At 42.9% G+C, this 23388-nt stretch overlaps 1 protein-coding gene across 3 annotated transcripts in view; it reads left to right on the forward strand.

Moving 5' to 3' along the window:
• LOC137437742 (tigger transposable element-derived protein 1) overlaps positions 1–23388 on the forward strand; it is a 32946-nt gene continuing 9558 nt past the window's right edge. The window contains exons 1-7 of one of the 3 annotated variants that reach the window (XM_078766308.1): positions 1–28; positions 1780–1885; positions 5042–7031; positions 7816–8254; positions 8454–8572; positions 14987–15191; positions 21665–21869. In XM_078766308.1, coding sequence (XP_078622434.1) covers positions 5379–7022 — 1644 coding nt within the window. In that variant the 5' untranslated portion in view covers positions 1–28; positions 1780–1885; positions 5042–5378 and the 3' untranslated portion in view covers positions 7023–7031; positions 7816–8254; positions 8454–8572; positions 14987–15191; positions 21665–21869. Of the gene's footprint in view, positions 29–839; positions 1090–1366; positions 1886–5041; positions 7032–7815; positions 8255–8453; positions 8573–14986; positions 15192–21664; positions 21870–23388 lie in introns of those variants that run through there. The other 2 variants (XM_078766311.1, XM_078766315.1) reach the window with 2 other exon arrangements.

The raw sequence follows: 23388 nt of genomic DNA on the forward strand, positions 1-23388 counted from the left end.
CTTTTTTTTGTTGGTTGCGATGATTGAGGTAAGAGCCTAAGACGGTACGCCGTCTTTCAGAGATGTTTTTCAGAGAAAACATTCAGAGATGTTTCATTCTCCATTGTGCTTTTAAGTGTTTGTCGATGAGCGTTGGTTTTAAATGGAAGCAATTGAGAATATTATTTTGATTTATTGCATTGGAACCATTTGGACGGTGATGTATCGGTTACGAAACCTGGGAATTTTGTTTTTATTAATAACAGTGAAAGAACTACAATGTAAGTGTCCATGAATATGATGACGGTGTTTCGGGATCGTGTGATGTTGAGATTCCTCTAAAATGAATCTCTCCTTACCACGTGCTTTCTTGGTTGCCGCCATTTTTTTTTCTTTTCCTGAATGTCGTATATGAACAATGCCAATGGTGACCACAGGGTGAAGGTGAATTGACTAAGTGTGAAGACTTGGTGAGCATGTACTTGGTGCTGTCTTGTCTCTAAGGGATATATCGATGCAGGCCAGCTACAAGGAGCTCAACTCTGGCTTTTCTTGCCGTTTATTCCTGCACAAAGTAACCTCCTTGATCTCTGACCGCCTTTTTATATGTCGTGGGTGGATTGGACGATTGACGTGGGACAAGTCCATTCAGGAATTTTGAGATTTGGCTGGATTGAGGTTTACTCTCTCCTTAAATGTTAAAGTCGATTTTATGTGTTAGTAGATATCTTATCCGTTTGTACAACTTTAATACAAAGTACAGTAAAATTGATGTTTTAGGTTCGTTTTCCTTAAAAAAAAAAAGATATTGTGAGTTTGCTTTTAAATAATCATACATAGTTTAAGGTTTTTTTTGTTCGTTTTTTTTTATTTTTTTTATTTTTTTTTTACGTATTCAGTCTGTGAATGCTGGCCTGGTTACATCATTTTTCTGGATGTGCTGATGCAGTGCCCCATTACCAGAGCTGGTACTCAATTTGCCGACCTCGGAAGGATGAACAGGCTGAGTCGACCCACCTGGCATTATAAATTCAACGATAGACCTGGATTCAAACTCGTGATCCTCGGATCCCAAGCCAGCACCCTAACCACCAAGGCAACATGCCTGATGTTTGTACCATAATGTTGAACCATAATCCATTAATTTTTAGATTCTTACCAGTGCAATCCATGACCTGTTAGTGTTAATGTGAGTGAGTGAAAAGCCATGTGATGCACTTTGCTTCTTTAGTGTGATCAATGGTGATATCGTTTGTCAGGGCCGTTTGGTTCAAATTCTTCCAAAAGCACCAAATTTGGCCCAGATGTTGCCCATGCCATACTCTTTCGATTTTTGACGGGCGCCCCCCCCCCCCCCCCCAGGGGCCCCATATTGGCGAAATACTAAATGGCCGCCCCCTGGATTAGAGGAAAATCGGTTAAATAACCAAAAGGGTTGGAATCGTGTATGATACCACTTTTCAGGGGTTTTTGAGGTCGAGGAATCCAATTATGATATTTTGATGATTTGAGGTCAAGGTCAACCCTCAAGGTCATCTTAAAGGTCATTTTTTGAGTCAAACATGTCGGTTTTTGTTTTTTTGTCAAGATTTACGCGAGGTTCACCATTTTATGTTTCTGGGTTGGGTAATCGAACTCTGACCTTATTTTTGACAATTAGAGGAAATATTTACATGTCTATTTCCTAATTTTCAGGCATATGCAGTTCATCAGTCTAATTACAAAGGTATGGATTTTGATGTTTTATGAACTGTATGCCATATCCTTGTGTTTAATTTTTGTGCTTTTCTTTTTTTTCAGATAATGCTGTGTCTGAGTGTCAACATTCCCAGCTGCAACGGTGGTGCCTGATGCCATTCGGACCTCACGTCTACTGGTGTGAACTATGTGATGTCTTCTACCGAAAGTATGAATTGGGAACTCTGTTGTCTTTGTCAATTGGACAAACCTCATGAAGCCTTGCAAACTCCTAAAGAGGAGGGACTTGAATCTCTTGAGAGAGATCTGAAAGACTTTAATGCTATTAGTGCCGATACTCGTCCTCCTGGTATCAATATCACAATTGGTCAGCTGAATGATGGCTCAGGTATTGCAGAATCTCTTAAATCACATAAGGCTAAGTATCACAAAACCTGCAGGAGTTATTGTAGTAGTTCTCGGGTAAAACGGGCGAGAGAGAAACTAAAGAAAGAAGCCGGTCCTCAGAATAGTGCAAAAAAACTCAGATCATCCAGCGAATTCTATCCTTTGGCCAATGCCATGAGCTGTGTGATATGTGAGTATGAGGTTAACCTCCACAAGGTAGTCGCCAATGTTAACCTCCACAAGGTAGTCACCGATGTTGTAGATGCCAACCTAAAGCGTTGGGCAAAGACCAACGAAAACTTTCCATTACTTGGTAGACTGGTTGCTGTAGCGGCTGATGCACATGCAGCTGACACCTATTACCACCATCAGTGTTATGTACGTTTGAGAGACTCTGCTCGCGCTGCCGAGCGACGAGAATCGGTGGGTCCCGTACCTCCACCCTTTGATCCCATCATCTGTGCTCAAATCGTAGCCCTGATCGAAAATGCAGACACCACCTCATTCAAGCTCTCAGAGCTATGCGAGATGTATCAAAAGCTTATCAGTGACCAAGGTCGCCCATGCCGAGATAAAAAAGAGCCACACTCAACTCGATTCAAGGAGCACCTTCTTGACCTCTTACCTGAATGGGGTGAGTTTTCAAAAGGGAATGAAGGCAGAAAGGATGTTTATATATCGCACAAAGTCAAGGTTGCTGATGAGCTGGCAAAGACGTATAGGTCTCAAATTGAGCAAAAGGATGCGCTTATTTTCATGCGAGCGGCCGTGATGATGCACAAGTTCTGTTTACAGAGCCAGGAGTCTTTCGACGGATCCTTCTCCCCTAACTGCCTCACAGCTCCAGTCTGCGAGGAGATGAGAAGTTTCTTCAATGTTGTGCTCCGGGGTCCGTCAGCCCTTCATGGGCGTGAGAAAATTGATGGCGATGCCAATTTGGATGCCCGGGAGAAAATCGCATGCGACATCTCCCAGTTGCTCATCTACAACACTTTCAAGGGTACACACCATGCTGTAAAAACGGCAGCAGTAAGGCACAGCAAGGAGGCAGATTGAAAGGTTTGTCATATTAATGTACAGCAAGGGTTGTGGTGCAGCCAGTGTCAACGAAGCAAGGCATCATCTCTTCACCACTGGAAGCAGATCACTGGAAAACATCCCACCTACCCAAGCCGCGCTGTTCCAGCATGTGAAACGAGCTCTACTACAGGTGCGTTTCTACTGGAATCAGGCCACCACAGTCCAACAGGAAATCCCTGACTTCAGTGACTGGGGCTGGCAAAAGGATGGCAGCAATAACTGGCAACCATTATGGACCACACAGCGATGCTTCAATGGCATGCGCCATTCTCCTACACTGTGGTTGCAAAAAGGCCTGCACGGGAAGGTGTAAATGCAACCGTGCTGGTGTCCGATGTACGGTCCTCTGCCAATGCGAAGGAGGGTGCATTAACAATGATGGTGGCGATTCATAGAGAATATGCCAGAGACACATAGGAAGCAATATCAATCACTGACAATCATTGTTACAATGTACATATTGTTGCTAAACTTTCCATTTTTTTGTATTTTCAACATTTGAAAGCATATTAGTCATGCAGTGCTGCATACTTGTAGTTACTTTATTTTGTCTGCAGATGTTATTTCTGAAGTACTTTAATAAAATTGTTCCTGAATAATGTTTGTGTTGTATTAGTGAAACTGCTGTTTTTTACCTTGGAGCCTAAAATGGGGTGGCAAAATATCGCCTCGATCCATCGAAATAACTTTAGAATAGGATTCTCCTATACCGTAAATCACATAAAAGTGGTATTATTTGTGATTCTAACTCATTTCGTTTTTTACCTATTAATGAATATGATGACCTCTGCTTAATTTCTGGTTCATGGGATCTCTATAATGCATGACCCTAGCATGTAATATTATCTGGAAACATCACATCAAGGTCAGGGTTAGATTACCCTCCCCAGAGGCAGATAAAATGAGGTACTGCTTGTAAATCTTGACAAATGACTTTTGACCCAAAAATGACCTTGAGGGTTGACCTTGACCTCAAATCATCAAAATAACAGAATTGGATTCCTCGACCTCGAAAACCTCAGAAAAGTGGTATCATACATGGTTCCAACCCTTTTGGTTATTTAACTGTTTTCCTCTAATCCGGGTGACAGCCATTTAGTATTTCGCCAATATGGCGGCCTGGGGGGGGGGGGGGGGCGCCCGACTTGGCGCCCGTCAAAAATCGAAAGAGTATGGCATGGGCAACATCTGTGCCAAATTTGATGCTTTTGGAAGAATTTGAACCAAAATATCCCTAAGGGCCCTGACTATTTGGTAATCTTTCTGCATTGGTTCACATGCACCATGTGATGGCCACCATTCCTTGAGTGTATCAAAAACCACAGGAAATAGAAAAGATTTGATTTGGACGAAATTTGGTGGAGATCTGGATACGAATTTTTTAAAAAGTGATTATTCACCATGGAGTGAAAATCAAAAACTATATATAGCATGATATTTGAAAAAGTTGTGGATGGATTATGACAAAGCTAGGTGGATGAGTTGGTTTGGTGACGAGACCGAATCTATTCAATTTTGATTAATATCTGAATATGGATTTGAGAATTCTTTCTTTTTTTTCCTTTTTTTTCAATACGAATTTTTTTTTTTTTCAAGTGATTATTCACCGTGGAGTGAAAGAATCAAAAACTATATATATATATATATATATAGCATTGTATTTAAAAAAAGTTATGGACGAGTTATGACTAAACTTGGGGGGTGAGTTGGTTTGGTGACGAGAACCAGCCTATTTGATGTTGGTTCAGTTCTGAATGCAGATCCGGCCTATCTGTGGGATACAAAATCTAAACTGCTCAGCCTGGCAGAGTATGCGTGCTCTACCCCGTGCTGTTTTAGTTTTGTTGGAATATGCCGAGTCCTTGTACTTAATACATTGCCTTTCCTTCTCTTTCAGGTTTGAAAACTCAAGTAAGCGGTGCCTTACCCAAGTCTACAAGGCAATTCAAAAAGTGAAAGATTGCACAGAAATTGCCAAATGCAGCACAATATTCCCTGCCTTCCCAAACAGGAAGCATTCCAGCTCTTCAAAATTTGGTTTGCTCAGGACACTGCATTTGAATATTTGGCATGCTTTTGAACTCTGGTTTTGACATCATCCATCCAGTTGGCTGCTTTTGGTGCATCACTCTGCTCTGTCCTTTTGGGTTTGCTTGGAAAAAGTACTCGTCATTAATTTGCCTTTCATTTGGCGATATCTGTATTCCGTGGCTTCTTGCTCTTTAGTTTAAGAGATGAGTTTGAAAGATAAGAAAAAGCGCTCATTGAAGGCTTGGTCACTTGAGGAGAAGCTTGCTGCTGTGGCTCGTGTGAGAGCAGGTGAATCGATTACGGGTGTAGCACGCAATATTGGGGCCAGCCCTGCTAGTGTCTGTGAATGGAAGAAGATAGAAGGAAAACTTCGTGAAGGTTTTGCAATGCGAAGGCAGCAGAGAGTTTTTCTGCTCAGTCGGTATGAGCAGATGGAAGAAGCTTTACTGTTTTGGTTTCAGCAGTTACGGAAAGAAAATTTACCCATCTCTGGACAGATGGTTCAAGATAAAGCACGGAAAATTTACAACAGCCTTCCTGCACCATCCTCTTCAGCCAAGAGTGAATCCTTCACTGCAAGTTCTGCATGGCTTAGCCGGTTTGAGGTTCGTCATGGCTTGCATCTTGCATCGGAGCAGGAAGAAAATGTCAGCACAAATATGGCTTTGGCAGAAACCTTTAAGGAGAAGTTTGCCAGATGTGTCTCAGAATACACACCAGATCAAGTTTACAATGCTGATGAGACTGGGTTGTTTTGGAAAAAGATGCCAAACAGGATGTTCATATCGAAGGAAGAGTCTGTGGCTGAATTTAAGGCATCAAAAGAGCGCTTGTCACTACTACTTTGTGCCAATGCTGTGGGGACAGATAAGCTGAAGCCTGTTGTGGTGGGAAATGTGAAATGCCCTTCTGCTTTCAATAAAGTTAGCATTTCCCATCTCCCTGTTCTTTGGCGCTACAACAGCAAGGCACGGATGGTGCAGACTCTCTTTGATGACTGGTTCCTCCACACATTCATTCCGCATGTGAAGGAGTTTCTTCATTCCAAGAACTTGGCAGAAAAGGCTGTTCTTGTTGTAGACAATGCAACGGCGCATTGTCACGGTATTGTGGAATACAGTAAGAATTTCAAGGTGATCTTTCTTCCTGCCCACACTACTACATTTCTCCAGCCCATGGACCAGGGGATCATTGAGAACTTCAAGCGGTTTTACACTAGGAACATATTTCATCGCCTGGCCCTTGCTGGTGAGCAGGCAGATGCTGTCAGAAGATTGTGGCAAAACTACACCTTAAAGAAGGCTGTCTATGACATCTCCCACGCATGGGATGAGATCTCTCAGTCGTGCCTGAATGGTGCTTGGAGAAAATTGTGGCCTCAATGCAGCCCGCTCTCTGATGAAGACAGTGTTTGGCAAGTCAGCACCCAAGAATTGGTTGCATTTGCCAATGATGTTTCTGGGTCCGAGAAGAATCCTTTGGCTGCTGAAGACATAGAGGAGCACATTGAGAGCCATCGGAAAGAGTTTGGTGCAGAAGATGTCGCTCACCTCGCAGTACAATCGGAGGAGCTAGAAGATGATTATTCATCTGACCTCAAAAGTGCTTCCGTAGCTAAACTGAAGAGTATTTTGTCACTGCTAATTCAACTGCAGGACACCGTCGCTGACTATGATCTCTGCATTGAGAGGAGGGATGGTGCCTTGAAAGAATTGAAATTGTTGGAGAGCCAATATTACCAGGTCTACAATGATAAAAAGATCATCGAAAGCAAGGATGACAACTTCTTCCCAGTTTACTGTTCTCAGCTTGTTGAAAGGGCTCCATCCCCATCTCTGTCGTTATAAGTCTTGCAGGTAAGCCGTACTTTTATGTTTTTGTTTGATTCAGTGGGTTACTATTTTGGGCCTTGTTGCTGGGGCTGACTAAAACATCAATTGTACCATGTGCATTTAATAATTATTGATTATTTGTTTGCATGATTTTATACAGCACCTGTGCTTGCTGTGTTCAGTATATCTTGTAACGAGGGCCAGGAAGGTGGTTATTCCCAGTTGTATTTAATTTAGTCGATTTAACTGACTGAATGAATGAATAAATTATTGTTTTTAAGGCCATTTTCCCCACTAGAGCAGGGGTTAGCCTTGCGGGCCCCATGACAATCATGGTTTCCTGTTTGAGGCAATGTTTTTATGGCCGGATGCCCTTCCTGACGCCAACCCTTAGTCGCCTTTTACGATGCGCAGGGATACGGTGTACCTATTCTAAATCGGGGTACACACCGTGATCATTCATCCCAGCAAGCTGGTACTCAATTTGCCGACCTCGGAAGGATGACAGGCTGAGTCAACCCCCCTGGCGTTAATTCAGCGATCGACCGGGATTCTAACTCAGGATCCTAGGATCCCAAGCTGAGTCAACCCCCCTGGCGTTAATTCAGCGATCGACCGGGATTCTAACTCAGGATCCTAGGATCCCAAGCCAGCACCCTAACCGCTTAGCCAACACCGGGCTTAAACTTTAACAGTCGATTTAACTGTTGGAAGGAAAACGTTTTTTCACTGTACGTTTTTTAGTCTTGTATCACTGAAGTAAAATGGCTTCAAAATAAAGTTTTAACCTGTTTACTGTATTTTGCAGGTTTACATCTTGATACATTGTTCTGCAGTCGGACAGAGTATTTGTATCTGGTTGTCGAACATGGAAATTCATCGACCTATTTCCATTTGTAGGAAGTGTACAACACAGAATAAACCATTTTTTAGGTGGGCTAAGAGTTTCAAAACAAGATAGCCAAAAGACATCGAACCATTGAGCATGGTGCAGGTTATTTGATGGTCGTTGATAAACGGAGCTACCTGAGGCTTTTATAATCACTTGTAATTAAATTGTGGTTTCACTGAAGACTGGAAATATACTGCCATCTTTGAAAATCTCAACTGTTCTAAAATGACTTCAAACCTTCACCGATGTGTAACCCTTCCATTGGAAATATTCATGATCGAATATGGATCATCTCCAGGAAACCCTCCTTTGTTTTGAAATGGTCATTGGCTCATTTTACATCGCACACCTTGAGGTACATTTCATCATCTGATCTGACCTTTTTCATTGGCTTTGATAATGGCTCTGAAAAAATGATTCGTATTTTCTGGTTTAATACCTGATTCTTCGTACCAACAATCTGAATTTCCTGCTTGATTACCTTTTTTTGTGAGTTTTAGCTTTGAGTACTCCAACATTTGTCTCCCCTGCCCCTCATGCCCTCCCTCTTCTAGGCATTTTACCGAACAAGGTGTGAACTACACTTTTTGCATTATTTTGGTTAGTTTTGCTCATTTCCTGCAAGCTGCTGTTTCCTTGTATCAGTTTCTGCATCAACAAGGTTGACCAAAAGGTGAGGTCATAGCTTTGATATTGTCAAAATGTATGCATGTGAATATTTTTTTTTGTGGAAATTGCTTCTGCAGGTAAACAATATGTAGCTTTTAAATATTTTGTGTGTGTGCGCGTGCGTTGGTGCGTGCGCGCGTGCCCAAGATATCTGTCAAAGTTCTGAACGTATTTGGATGAAAGTTGGTGGGATCATTGCCCTTGGGATAAGGAAGAATTGATTAATTTTTGGTGAAGCTCAGGATATTATTCTGGATCCAGGAATTTTTTGAAGGATTTTTTTACCATTGGAAGATAGGGCTCAGCAGTGGCCACCCATGGCGGGAGTATGCGCTCTACTGAGTGGCGTTCTAGTTGTAATATAAAATGTCTTTGTAATTATGACAGTGGGATGGCAGAGAGAGGGGCAGTATTGAGGTTGTGGGAAGGATATTTCAAAAAGCTGTTGAACTGGGAAGGAAGCTGGAGCTGTGGAAATCATGGAAGAAGGGAGTGCAGATGGCATTGAAGAGGATGAAGAAGGGAAGGGCGCCAGACATTGAGGTGTGTACTGAGATGATAATTGCAGCAGAGGGGGGGGGGGGGGGGGTGGCGATAAGGAAGAGTGGAGATGGAGATCGCAGAAGAGCAGCAGCGGTTGAGAAAGTGAAGGGGGACGACAGATGGGATGTTGATCGCTGGTAAAGAGGTTGGAGGTACAAGGTGAAATGGCTTTGGGATTTGTGGTCCTGGAGAAGGCCTATGACTGCTCTCTCGAGAGATGGTGATAGCGACACAGATGGATGAGAGTGCTGGAAGCAGAAGTTAGGTTGTGGGAATGGAATGGAAGGGAAGTTTGGTTGGTCCCGGATGTTTGAGTTGTGTGAACATTTGTTTGAGGCAGGGAAGTGCGCTCAGCCCACTCATGTTTATCATTGTGATGGAGCTGGTAAACTTGTGAAGAGTTGGTGGAAGATGCAGTAAGTACTGGGGGAGTCGTGTAAGGAGGCATTTGGGAAGCATGGGCTGAAGATGTGTATGGATAAAACTGAAGTGATGTGGGTCGGGTAGCAGATAAAATGTATGAATATCAGATATGAGAGGGGAAGGAGATCAGATAGGGAAATATGTTTGGGTATCTGGGGAGTGGGACATCCCTGGTTACTGATCAGATAGGGAACCAGGATGGCAATCCATCGCATTGTTTAGTGTCTGAGTGATGACACATCACAGGGATGCAATACGAAAGGGCAATGCATTTCCCCTCCTTTTCAGTCTTTAATGATTAAGGTTTTTGGCAGAAGCAGTGTAAAGCTGGTTTTAAATGTTCACCTCACTTGTATCAAAGGTTTGCTGACAAATATGTTATGTTATGTAAATTTGGTGACCAGCATGAATGCAAATTAACCAAGTGAAAACTCTCAGCTGTTGTGCTTGGTTGGTGCTGTTTTGAGAGGCCTAGCGCTGCAGGCTAGCTACAAGGGGCCAAACTCTGTGGCCTTTCTTGCCGTTTTCCCCCTGCACAAAGTAACCTCCCCCTGTAAATCACTGACCGCCCTTTCCATATCGTGGGTGTGTTGGACGCTTGATACGGGACATGTCCATTTTGGAATTTGTCTGGATTGTGGGTTTTACTCTTCAAATCGATTTGATGTGTTTTTAGATATTTTATTTGTATGTACGACTTTAATACGATAAAAGCAATGAAGAGTAGAAAAGCGGGAGGGCCGACGGGAGTTGTGGGAGATATGTTGAAGGCAGCGGGAAATTGGGTTGTGAAGAGAATGACGGAGATCTGCAATCTGGTGGTGAAAGAAGGCTGCATTCCAGTGGATTGGGAACTGAGTAGCCTCGTCCCTCTATACAAGGGGAAAGGTGACCCTCTGGAGTGTGGCTCGTACCGAGCGATAAATGTATTGGAGCATGGAATGAAGGTATTGGAAAGGGTGTTGGAGAGGAGGATAAGGAAGAAGGTGAAGATCGACGAAATGCAGTTTGGATTTATGCCAGGAAGAGGAACGACAGACGCGCTTTTCATTGTGAGGCAGTTGCAGGAGAAGTATATGGAGAAGAGGAAGAAGTTTTTTCTTCGGTTTGTTGATCTGGAGAAAGCATTCGATAGGGTTCCATGTGAAGTAGTGACATGGGCATTGAGGAAGTTAGGAGTGGAGGAATGGTTGATCAGAGTAGTGATGTGCAAAAGAGCGTGCACAGCTGTAAGGACGAAGGATGGGAACAGTGGTGAGTTTGAGGTGAAGGTGGGAGTGCATCAGGGGTCGGTACGAAGTCCACTACTATTTGTAGCTGTGATGGAAGTGCTGGCTCAACGTAAAGGAGGGTTTACCGTGGGAGTTGTTGTATGCAGATGATCTGGTGTTTGCAGAAAGTATGGATGGACTGAAGGAAAAGATGAACAAGTGGAAGGAATGTATGGAGACAAAAGGTCTGAAGGTGAATATCGGAAAAACGAAGGTGATGGCAAGTGGTAAAGCATGTGGTGAGGTGGAAAGAACTGGGAAGTGGCCGTGTGCTGTGTGTAGGAAGGGTGTCGGAGTGAATTCCATTCAAATTCAATGTACAATGTGCGCTGAGTGGGTTCATCAAAAAAGTAGCGGTTTGAGAGGGTCATTAACCATTGTGGCAGCTACATTCAAATGTAAGGTGTGCACAGAGGGAGCTGCAGATGGAGGAAATGTTGAGTTGGATCTTGGAGACGGTGTGAAGCTGGAAGGTGTGAAAACATTTTGTTACCTCGGAGACATGCTGAATGGAGAAGGTGGATCAGACTCAGCAACGGTTGCTAGAGTGAGATGTGCATGGAAGAAGTTTCGGGAACTGAGTGGCGTGCTGATGAGGGGAGTGTCGTTGAAGCTGAAGGGAAAGGTGTATGCTGCATGTGTGAGAAGTGTTATGATTTATGGGAGCGAGACATGGGTCATGAATGTAGAGCAGCAACGAAGGCTGGAAATGCAAATGGTTCGGTGGATGTGCGGAGTATTGTTGAGAGAGAGGAAGACAAATGATGAATTGCGAAAGATGATGGGAATAGAGCCTGTGATTGATGCTGTGAAGAGGAACAGGTTGAGATGGTTTGGTCATGTGTTGAGGAAGGATGAAAGTGACTGGTTGAGAAGAGTGATGGAAATGAATGTAGAAGGAAGTAGAGGACGGGGAATACCGAGAAAGACTTGGCTAAAGATGGTCGAAGACGAAATGAGGGCAAGGGGGTTAACAAGGGGAGATGCAGAAAATAGGGCAAAATGGAGAACATTGTCATGGGGCTAACCCCCGCTCTTGCAGGGAAAATGGCCTTAAAATGCCTGTTGTGTTGTTGTTGTACGACTTTAATACGAAGTACCTGTACATTCAATGGATTATTTTGGCTTCGTTTTGCTTATTAAAGAAAAAAAAAAAAATCTTCTGCATGTTTGCTCTGAAAGCATCATAGTTTGTCAATGTGTGTGTATGACTGGTTGTGCAGTGCAAAGGAGGAGATAGATGTTTACTGTACAGTAATCCAATAATTTAAAGATTCTTACAAGTGCAGTCCATGACCTGTTAATGTGAGCATTTGAAAATCCATGTGATGGCCACCATTCTTTATTTATCCAAAACCAAAGGAAATAGACAAGGTCACCAAACATTGGTGGCATCTTTACGACCTGGCTAAATTAGAAAGTATTCACAAAATACTTACCCTGCACAGCCCACTTGGTGTGTCAACATTTCTGATTTGAAGGTTTTTAAAATTTATTTATTTATTTAATCTAATATGGTTGGTGGATTACATGACTGATGGCATCATAAATTTACATTCTTCAATATAATTGTTGCTTGGGTCACCCTCGGGAAATGTCACTGAGCGGTGACATTGATCACTAAGCGTTGAGATGTCACGAACGTTGTCAAACTGATCAGACTAAGCGTTGTGCTTGTCTAATTATGACGTCGTCATGAAGGCACCAATGACATCATCGTGAACAACACTCGTTTCCCACACGTAGCTCCTTAGAATGAGCCACTTTTCAATTTTTCTCAGAGTGGTTTTGGAGATGTTGATATACAATTCCCCCCCCCCCAGATTGTGCCCATACCATATGACCCGACGTGTATAATTTTTAGTGATAATTATAACAAGGAGACGCATCCTATGGTGAAAACTGTCGCACCCTTTGCCGAGAATTTTTTTTTATTTTTTAAATGCAGACACTTATGACATATGTACATACACATCTGATCACTTAAGCTCACTTTTCACTTCGCCAATGCAGAGGAATAACTGACATTGACATCACAAAATTGTCTCTTTATGCATGAGCCATGACATTTGTAGATACAAGGGATGCAAGTATTGAGAAATTTCGATTAAACAGTCACCTTAAATTTTATGTTCTCCATACAAGCATGCATGATTGAATGAATGATCGTTTTAAGGCCATTTTCCCCGCTGGAGCGGGGGTTAGCCTTGTGGGCCCCATGGCAATCATGGTTCCCTGTTTGAGGCAATGTTTTTATGGCCGGATGCCTTTCCTGGCGCCAACCCATAGTCGCCTCTTACGATGCGCAGGGATACGGTGTACCTATTCTAAACCGGGGTACACACCGGCATCATTCATCCCAGCAAGCTGGTACTCAATTTGCCGACCTCGGAAGGATGACAGGCTGAGTCAACCCCCCCTGGCGTTAATTCAGCGATCGACCGGGATTCAAACCCAGGATCCTAGGATCCCAAGCCGGCACCCTAACCGCTAAGCCAACACCAGGCAAGCATGAAGGGACAAAATGATTTGTTGTTCTAATTGCATGTTGGGTACATCTGTCACCCCATTCAGGAGCCTTTAGGTATTGTGGGTTTGTGCATTTTGGTACATATATTACTTTGCGCATTATTCCTCCTTTTTATTTTTTTATGCCTCAATGACAGTGTCTGGAGGCATGATGTTTTTGGGTTGTCTATCAGACTGTCTTTCCATCTCGGTCCGTGATAGGTTTTCATTAACGCGCTAACTTGACAATGGCTGAAGGGATACAAGTCAAACTTGGTGCAGGTATGCATAATGAGGTAAATCTGAGGTGATGAGATTTTGTGGTCAAGAGGTCATGTTAGGTGAAAATCCTGTTGCTGTGATAACTTGTGAACCAGTGATGGGTGTTTGGCCAAAGTTGGTAGAAATATGTATCATGATGCAAAGATGAAATGATTAGATTGTGGTTGAGTTCAAAGGTCAGAGGTCCCATTTGGTTAAAAATTCTGTCCCCAGACTCTTGTGAACCAGTGATGGGATTTTGACCAAAGTTGGTTCAAGATATTATGATGAAAAGATAAACTTTAGATTTCTGCATCAAAGGTAAAGAGGTCATGTCAAGTGAAGATGCGATAGTTGAGCTGAAGGGATTTATATGAAACTTGGTACAAGTATCTACAATGATATAATAATGTGGGTGGAGGCATATCGGTCAATGAGTGCCGTTCTCGTTTTAATACAAGAGTGGGTTTCATGAAAAACTTGGTCGAATTATCTGTCATTGGGATAAATATTAAGAGATTGAAGCAAGAGAGGAAGACCTCGGTGCCGTGTAGCAAATGAATCTAGAAAGCATCTTGAAATGCAAATTCCATCTTTGTATTCAGACTTTTTCTCAACATGAAGCATATGCCAAACATGACAAACAGGTAAAATGATGATTTAGGTTACCTTCATCTTTTTACCTCAAAAACAATAGGCTTCAGTGACTTCAGGTGCTTCTATTTTCTTTAATTTTATCACCCCTGCCACCAAAGGTGGATGATGGAGGTTGTTTCCACCAGTCTTTCTCTGTCTAAACACGATATCTCAGTTGTGGACGAAATTTGGTCGACGTTGGGTGTCACACAGACCAAATGATCAAATTTTGGTGAAGATCTGGATCTGAATCAGCATTTTTAAAAGCGATTCTTCACCATTGAGACGGCATGATATCTCTTGTTGTGGTCGGATTCAGACGAACCTTGGTGGACAGGTTGGGTTTGTGAAAAGGACAAATCTATTTGATTTTGTTGAAGATCCGAATACGGATCAAGATACGAGAATTTTTTTCTATTCTTTTTGATTCTTTACTATTGAATGATGGGGCCAAAAATTATATGTGGCATGATATTTCAAAAAGTTGGGGATTTCTTGTGACAAAACTTGGTGGATGAGTTGGGCAAGTGACGAGAACAAAATTTTCGTTCATGCATCCAGATGTGGCCTACCGGTGGGATATACAATGTAAATTGTCCACCTGGTGGAGGTATACCCCCGACCGAGTGCTTCATTTATATACAGTGTATATATATTCCTTTTCTTTCGTGACTGGTGTTCTATGAAATCATGTTTACTTTTTCATTTGAGGCACCTGAACATAGGATGTACAAACCTAACGTGCCTTTTGCTGATGTGTGCACCTCTTGCTGCAGTGACGTAATTAATCACAACAGCGAGGAAGGCTTTAATCTTGGAGCAGCGAATGATGGAGACATAAGAATAGAAGTTGTTGCCAATCTTCATGTTGAACACCAATCCAGGCCATCAAAATGATTCGGACATTGAGGTTATGTGAAGGATAACCTGCTGTGACCACAAGTGCAACACCAGCTGAACTGCTTCCAGAAACATATCAAGGTGTTTACTCTATAGAAGATAGATTAATTGTTTTTTTTGTTATTTAATTTGCTTTTAAAGTGCAATCCATCTCCCCTCTTCAGTCTTTATTGATTTTAATGTTTTTGGCAGAAGCAGTGTAAAGCTGGTTTAAATGTTCACCTCACTTGTATCAAATGTTTGCTCACAATATGTTATGTTGTAATGTAAATTTGGTGACCAGCGTGAATGCAAATTAACCAAGTGTGAAAACTCTGAGCTGTTGTGCTTGGTTGGTGCTGTTTTGAGAGGCCTATCGCTGCAGGCTAGCTACAAGGGGCCAAACTCTGTGGCCTTTCTTGCCGTTTTCCCCCTGCACAAAGTAACCTCCCCTGTAAATCACTGACCACTCTTTCCATATCGTGGGTGTGTTGGACGCTTGATACGGGACATGTCCATTCAGGAATTTTGGAATTTGGATTGTGGGTTTTACTCTTCAAATCTATTTGGTATTTTTAGATATTTCATTTGTTTGTACGACTTTAATACGAAGTACATTCAATGGATTATTTTGACTTCGTTTTGCTTATTAAGAAAAAAAAAATAAAAAATCTTGTGCATGTTTGCTCTGAAAGCATCATACTTTGTCAATGTGTGCGTATGACTGGTTGTACAATGCAAAGGAGGAGATAGATGTTTACTGTACAGTAATCTTTAAGATTCTTACAAGTGCAGTCCATGACCTGTTAATGTGAGCATTTGAAAATCCATGTGATGGCCACTATTCTTTATTTATCCAAAACCAAAGGAAATAGACAAGGTCACCAAACATTGGTGGCATCTTTACAACCTGGCTAAACAAAACAACAACAACAACAACAACAACATGCATTGTAAGGCCATTTTCCCTGCTAGAGCGGGGGTTAGCCTTGCGGTCCCCATGACAATCTTCTCCATCTTGCCATATTTTCTGCACCTCTCCTTGTTAACCCCCTTGCCCGCATTTCTTCTTCCACCATCTTTAGCCAAGTCTTTCTCGGTATTCCCCGTCCTCTACTTCCTTCTACATTCATTTCCATCACTCTTCTCAACCAGTCACTTTCATCCTTCCTCAACACATGACCAAACCAGCTCAACCTGTTCCTCTTCACAGGCTCTATTCCCATCATCTTACGCAATTCATCATTTGTCTTCCCCTCTCAACGATACTCCGCACATCCATCGAACCATTCACATTTACACCCTTTCCTTCATTGCTGCTCTACGTTCATTACCCATGTCTCGCTCCCATAAATCACAACGCTTCTCACACATGCAGCATACACCTTTCCCTTCAGCTTCAACGACACTCCCCTCCTCATCAGCACGCCACTCAGTTCCCGAAACTTCCTCCATGCACAGCTCACTCCAGCAACCGTTGCCGAGTCTGATCCACCTTCTCCATTCAGCATGTCTCCGAGGAAGCAAAATGTTTTCACACCTTCCAGCTTCATGCCGTCTCCAAGATCCAATTCAACATTTCCTCCATCTGCAGCTCCTTCTGTGCACACCTTACATTTGAATGTAGCTGCCACACTGGTTAATGACCCTCTCAGACCACTACATTTTGATGAACCCACTCACCGCACATTGTACATTGAATGGAGTTCACTCCGACACCTTTCCTGCACACAGCACAGGGCCACTTCCCAGTTCTTTCCACCTCACCACATGCTTTACCACTTGCCATCACCTTCGTCTTTCCGATATTCACCTTCAGACCTTTTGTCTCCATACATTCCTTCCACTTGTTCATCTTTTCCTTCAGTCCATCCATACTTTCCGCAATCAACACCAGATCATCTGCATACAACAACTCACACGGTAAACCCTCCTTTACGTTCTGAGCCAGCACTTCCATCACTGCTACAAATAATAGTGGACTTAGTAACGACCCCTGATGCACTCCCACCTTCACCTCAAACTCACCACTGTTCCCGTCCTTCATCCTTACAGCTGTGCGTGCTCTTTTGTACATTGCCATCACTACTCTGATCAACCATTCCTCCACTCCTAACTTCCTCAATGCCCATGTCAATACTTTGCTTGGAACCCTATTGAATGCTTTCTCCAGATCAACAAACCCAAGAAACAACTTCTTCCGCTTCTCCATGTACTTCTCCTGCAACTGCCTCACAATAAAAAGCGTGTGTCGTTCCTCTTCCTGGCATAAATCCAAACTGCATTTTGTCGATCTTAACTTTCTTCCTTATCCTCCTCTCCAACACCCTTTCCAATACCTTCATTCCATGCTCCAATACCTTTATCGCTCGGTATGAGCCACACTCTCAAGGGTCACCTTTCCCCTTGTATAGAGGGACGAGGGTACTCGGTTCCCAATCCACTGGAATGCGGCCTTCTTTCACCACCAGTTTACAGATCTCTGTCACTCTTCACACCCCAACTTCCTGCTGCCTTCAACATATCTCCCACAACTCCCGGCGGCCCTCCCACGTTTCTACTCTTCATTGCTTTTATCGCTTCCTCAACTTCCTTCTCAGTTATCTTTTCTGCCGGTCCTAAAACTGGGTTACTCTGTTGCCATCCCATTCATTCTCTGTATTCAACAGCATTTCCATATATCTTTTCCATCTTCCTTTAATTCCATCTGGGTCCACAACGATTTGTCCCACTTCATCCTTCAAGCAACTCACTCCCATCACATCACACCTCTCTTTCGCTATCTGCTTTGCAATCCTGAATACTGCTCTCTGACCCTCTTCCGAATCCAAGCGTTCTCCGAACATTTTCCTACATGCCTCCTGCGCCTTTGCTACCTTTCTTTGCAGCCTTCTTGGCTGCCTTATAACTTTCATGCTCTGCTGTTTCTGCTCTCGTACCCTTCGCCTTCTGCCACTCCTTGAACTTCTTCCTCTTCTCGGCAATCCTCTTTCCAACTTCATCATCCCACCACCATGTTTCCGAGTGCCTCGGTGGTCGTTTTGTCCATCCACACACCTCACCAACGACTCCCAACAGACTAGCTTTCATTGACATCCCACCACTTTCAAGCTCAACCACATCATCCTCTACCCTACTCAGCCTCTCTTTTAATGCCTCCCTTACTGTCACCTCTCAACCTTCATTCTCGGTTGGTACTTCACCTGCCGAGCTCTCACATCTTTCACCCTTATGTCGCACACAACCAAGTGGTGCTGTGAAACAGCCTCCTCCCCCGGGATCACCTGTGTGTCCCGGAGGTGCCCCCTATCTCGCCTACGCACCATCAGGTAGTCAACGGTTGTCGTCGACCCACCTGACGTGTATGGAACAAGCTTATTATCCGCTTTCTGGAACTGAGTATGACAAATCAGCAAACTCCAAAATCCTTTCACCTTTTCCATTTCTCACACCACATCCGTAACCCCCATGAACTCACTCAAAACCGTCCATACTCCTTCCCACATGTCCATTTAGGTCTCCTCCTACCACAACAACTTCCTCATCTTTCACGTTTTCCATCAGCTTCTCTATCGCACACCAGAACTTGTCCTTCTCTTCATCGCTCCGACCAACCTGCGGAGCATATCCCGAGATGACGTTCACCAAGAGCTTTCCAATCATCATTTTCACCATCATCAACCTATCACTCACTCTAGTCACACTCACCACACTGTCTACAAACTCCTCAGAAAACAGGACACCAACACCATTCACGCCCTCCGGGCACCCTTGCCACACAAACTTGTATTTCTGTCCCTGCCTACCCTTCACCATTCTCACACCACTTCCCTTCCATCTCGTCTCTGGCACACAACATATGTCCTCTTCTTCTGACCAATACTTCCACCACTTCTCCTGATCTCCCCGTCATTCTCCCCGTCATTCTCCCCGTCATTCTCCCCGTCATTCTCCCTGTCTTCCATGTCCTAAACCTCAGAAACGATCTCCACTTCGGGCTGTACCCTGCCCATATGTAGTTGTAATTGTCATGGTTCTCTTTTTGAGGCAATGTTTTTATGGCCGGATGGAGGCCCTACCTGACGCCAACCCTCTTCGTCGTCTCTTACGACATGCAGGGATACGGTGTACCTATTGTACCTGGCTAAATTGGAAAGTATTAACAAAATACTTACCCTGCACTGTCCACTTGGTGCGAGTCAACATTTCTGATTTTAAGGTTTTTTTTATTTATTATGCATTTATTTAATCCAATATGGTTGGTGGATTACGTGACTGATGGCATCATAAATTTACATTCTCCAATATAATTGTTGCTTGGGTCACCCTCGGGAAATGTCACTGAGCGTTGACATTGATCACTAAGCGTTGAGATGTCACGAACGTTGTCAAACTGATCAGACTAAGTGTTGTGCTTGTCTAATTATGACGTCGTCATGAAGGCACCAATGACGTCATCGTTAACAACACTTGTTTCCCACACGGGGTTCCTTAGAATGAGCCACTTTTCAATTTTTCTCAAAGAGCGGTTTCAGAGATGTTGATATACAATTTCCCCCCCCCACCCCCCAAGATTGCCCACGTCATGTGACCTGACGTGTATAATTTTTCGTGATAATTATAACAAGTAGACGCATCCTGTGGTGAAGACTTTGTCGCACCGTCTGCCGAGAATTTTTTTTTTCTTTCTTTAATTCTGTGCAGACACGTATGACATATGTACATACACATCTGATCACTTAAGCTCACTTTTCACTTCGCCAATGCAGAGGAATAACTGGCATTGACATTACAAAATTGTCTCCTTATGCATGAGCCATTACATTTGTAGATACAAGGGATGCAAGTATTGAGGAATTTCGATTAAACAGTCACTTCAAATTTTATATTCTCCATACAAGCATGAAGGGACAAAATGGTTTTTTGTTCTAATTGCATGTTGGGTACATCTGTCACCCCATTCAGGAGCCTTTAGGTATTGTGGGTTTGTGCATTTTGGTACATATATTACTTTGCGCATTATTCCTCCTTTTTATTTTTTTATGCCTCAATGACAGTGTCTGGAGGCATGATGTTTTTGGGTTGTCCGTCGGGCTGTCTTTCCGTCTCAGTCCGTGATAGCTTTTCATTAACGCGCTAACTTGACAATGGCTGAAGGGATACAAGTCAAACTTGGTGCAGGTATGTATGATGAGGTAAATCTGAAGTGATGAGATTTTGTGGTCAAGAGGTCATGTTAGGTGAAAATCCTGTTGCTGTGATAACTTGTGAACCAGTGATGGGTGTTTGGCCAAAGTTGGTAGAAATATGTATCATGATGCAAAGATGAAATGATTAGATTGTGGTTGAGTTCAAAGGTCAGAGGTCCCATTTGGTTAAAAATTCTGTCACCAGACTTTCTTGCGAACCAGTGATGGGATTTTGACCAAAGCTGGCAAGATATTATGATGAAAAGATAAACTTTAGATTTCTGCATCAAAGGTAAAGAGGTCATGTCAAGTGAAGATGCGATAGTTGAGCTGAAGGGATTTATATGAAACTTGGTACAAGTATCCACAATGATATAATAATGTGGGTGGAGGCATATCGGTCAATGAGTGCCGTTCTCGTTTTAATACAAGAGTGGGTTTCATGAAAAACTTGGTCGAATTATCTGTCATTGGGATAAACATTAAGAGATTGAAGCAAGAGAGGAAGACCTCGGTGCCATGTAGCAAATGAATCTAGAAAGCATCTTGAAATGCAAATTCCATCTTTGTATTCAGACTTTTTCTCAACATGAAGCATATGCCAAACATGACAAACAGGTAAAATGATGATTTAGGTTACCTTCATCTTTTTACCTCAAAAACAATAGGCTTCAGTGACTTCAGGTGCTTTATTTTCTTTAATTTTATCACCCCTGCCACCAAAGGTGGATGATGGAGGTCATGTTTTCACCAGTCTTTCTCTGTCTAAACACGATATCTCAGTTGTGGACGAAATTTGGTCGACGTTGGGTGTCACACAGACCAAATGATCAAATTTTGGTGAAGATCTGGATCTGAATCAGCATTTTTAAAAGCGATTCTTCACCATTGAGATGGCATGATATCTCTTGTTGTGGTCGGATTCAGACAAACCTTGGTGGACAGGTTGGGTTTGTGAAAAGGACAAATCTATTTGATTTTGTTAAAGATCCGAATACCGATCATGATACGAGAATTTTTTTCTATTCTTTTTGATTCTTTACTATTGAATGATGGGGCCAAAAATTGTATGTGGCATGATATTTCAAAAAGTTGGGGATTTCTTGTGACAAAACTTGGTGGATGAGTTGGGCAAGTGACAAGAACAAAATTTTGGTTCATGTATCCAGATCTGACCTACCGGTGCGATATAAAATGTAAACTGTCCACCTGGTGGAGGTATACCCCCTACCGAGTGCTTCATTTATATACAGTGTATATATATATTCCTTTTCTTTCGTGACTGGTGTTCTATGAAATCATGTTTACTTTTTCATTTGAGGCACCTGAACATAGGATGTACAAAGCTAACGTGCCTTTTGCTGATGTGTGCACCTCTTGCTGCAGTGACGTAATTGATCACAACAGCGAGGAAGGCTTTAATCTTGGAGCAGCGAATGATGGAGACATAAGAATAGAAGTTGCTGCCAATCTTCATGTTGAACACCAATCCAGGCCATCAAAATGATTCGGACATTGAGGTTATGTGAAGGATAACCTGCTGTGACCACAAGTGCAACACCAGCTGAACTGCTTCCAGAAACATATCAAGGTGTTTACTCTATAGAAGATAGATTAATTGTTTTTTTTGTTATTTAATTTGCTTTTAAAGTGCAATCCATCTCCCCTCTTCAGTCTTTATTGATTTTAAGGTTTTTGGCAGAAGCAGTGTAAAGCTGGTTTTAAATGTTCACCTCACTTGTATCAAAGGTTTGCTGACAATATGTTATGTTGTAATGTAAATTTGGTGACCAGCGTGAATGCAAATTAACCAAGTGTGAAAACTCTGAGCTGTTGTGCTTGGTTGGTGCTGTTTTGAGAGGCCTATCGCTGCAGGCTAGCTACAAGGGGCCAAACTCTGTGGCCTTTCTTGCCGTTTTCCCCCTGCACAAAGTAACCTCCCCCTGTAAATCACTGACCGCCCTTTCCATATCGTGGGTGTGTTGGACGCTTGATACGGGACATGTCCATTCCGGAATTTTGGAAATTGTCTGGATTGCGGGTTTTACTCTTCAAATCTATTTGGTGTTTTTAGATATTTTATTTGTTTGTACGACTTTAATACGAAGTACATTCAATGGATTATTTTGTCTTCGTTTTGCTTAAAAAAAAAAAAATATCTTGTGCATGTTTGCTTTGAAAGCATCATACTTTGTCAATGTGTGTGTATGACTGCTTGTACAGTGCAAAGGAGGAGATAGATGTTTACTGTACAGTAATCCAATAATTTAAAGATTCTTAAAAGTGCAGTCCATGACCTGTTAATGTGAGCATTTGAAAATCCATGTGATGGCCACCATTCTTTATTTATCCCAAACCAAAGGAAATAGACATGGTCACCAAACATTGGTGGCATCTTTATGACCTGGCTAAATTAGAACGTATTCAGAAAATACTGTCACGCAACCGCGATTAACACCACAGTTGCGGGTGGCCAATTGCAAGGCTTTAACTCCCGAGGCGAAAACTCAATAGCGGATGCGGATTCCAAATCAAACACTTAAAGTTAAACGCGCGGAATGGCGGGACACAGCAAAGCTCCGCCGCCTTATCTATTAAAGTCAAACACCCAGGAAACTGCATTCAGATATATACAGAAAATAATACAAGGATTTATTAATGAAAAGTAAAGACAGTGAAAAAGCCCGCGCCAGTAATAACTCTAATCGGAAGCCTAAATTGGGATCCCACACACAACAGATATCAAACACTATACGAGGGAGATTACGAATGACAAAAGAAACACGTCACGTCGTGTACAGTGTACGCGGAGCCCTGGCTTATCTGTCTCTGTCTTCTTGTAACACGGCCGCGCTCAGCCGCCACCAGGCCTTCTCCAAGCTCCGATCCTCTCGCCACCCACGAGGTCAGTGCACCAATCTCCAAGGCACCCAACGCAGGCCAGCAGCTCCACCCAAGATCGATCCCCACACGAAGCACGAAAAGACAGGAACGGGGAGAACGCAGGTGTGACTGCACGTCTCGTCCTTCCAACTCGCACCGGGACTGGTCTCAACTCAACTCCTCCGGCTCAACTGAAGTGAACTCTCTGCGGGAGTGCTGGCAGCCAA

This window comes from Myxine glutinosa, chromosome 1 (genome assembly GCF_964187855.1).
Source record: "Myxine glutinosa chromosome 1, kmMyxGlut1.1, whole genome shotgun sequence".
Classification (NCBI taxonomy): domain Eukaryota; kingdom Metazoa; phylum Chordata; class Myxini; order Myxiniformes; family Myxinidae; genus Myxine; species Myxine glutinosa.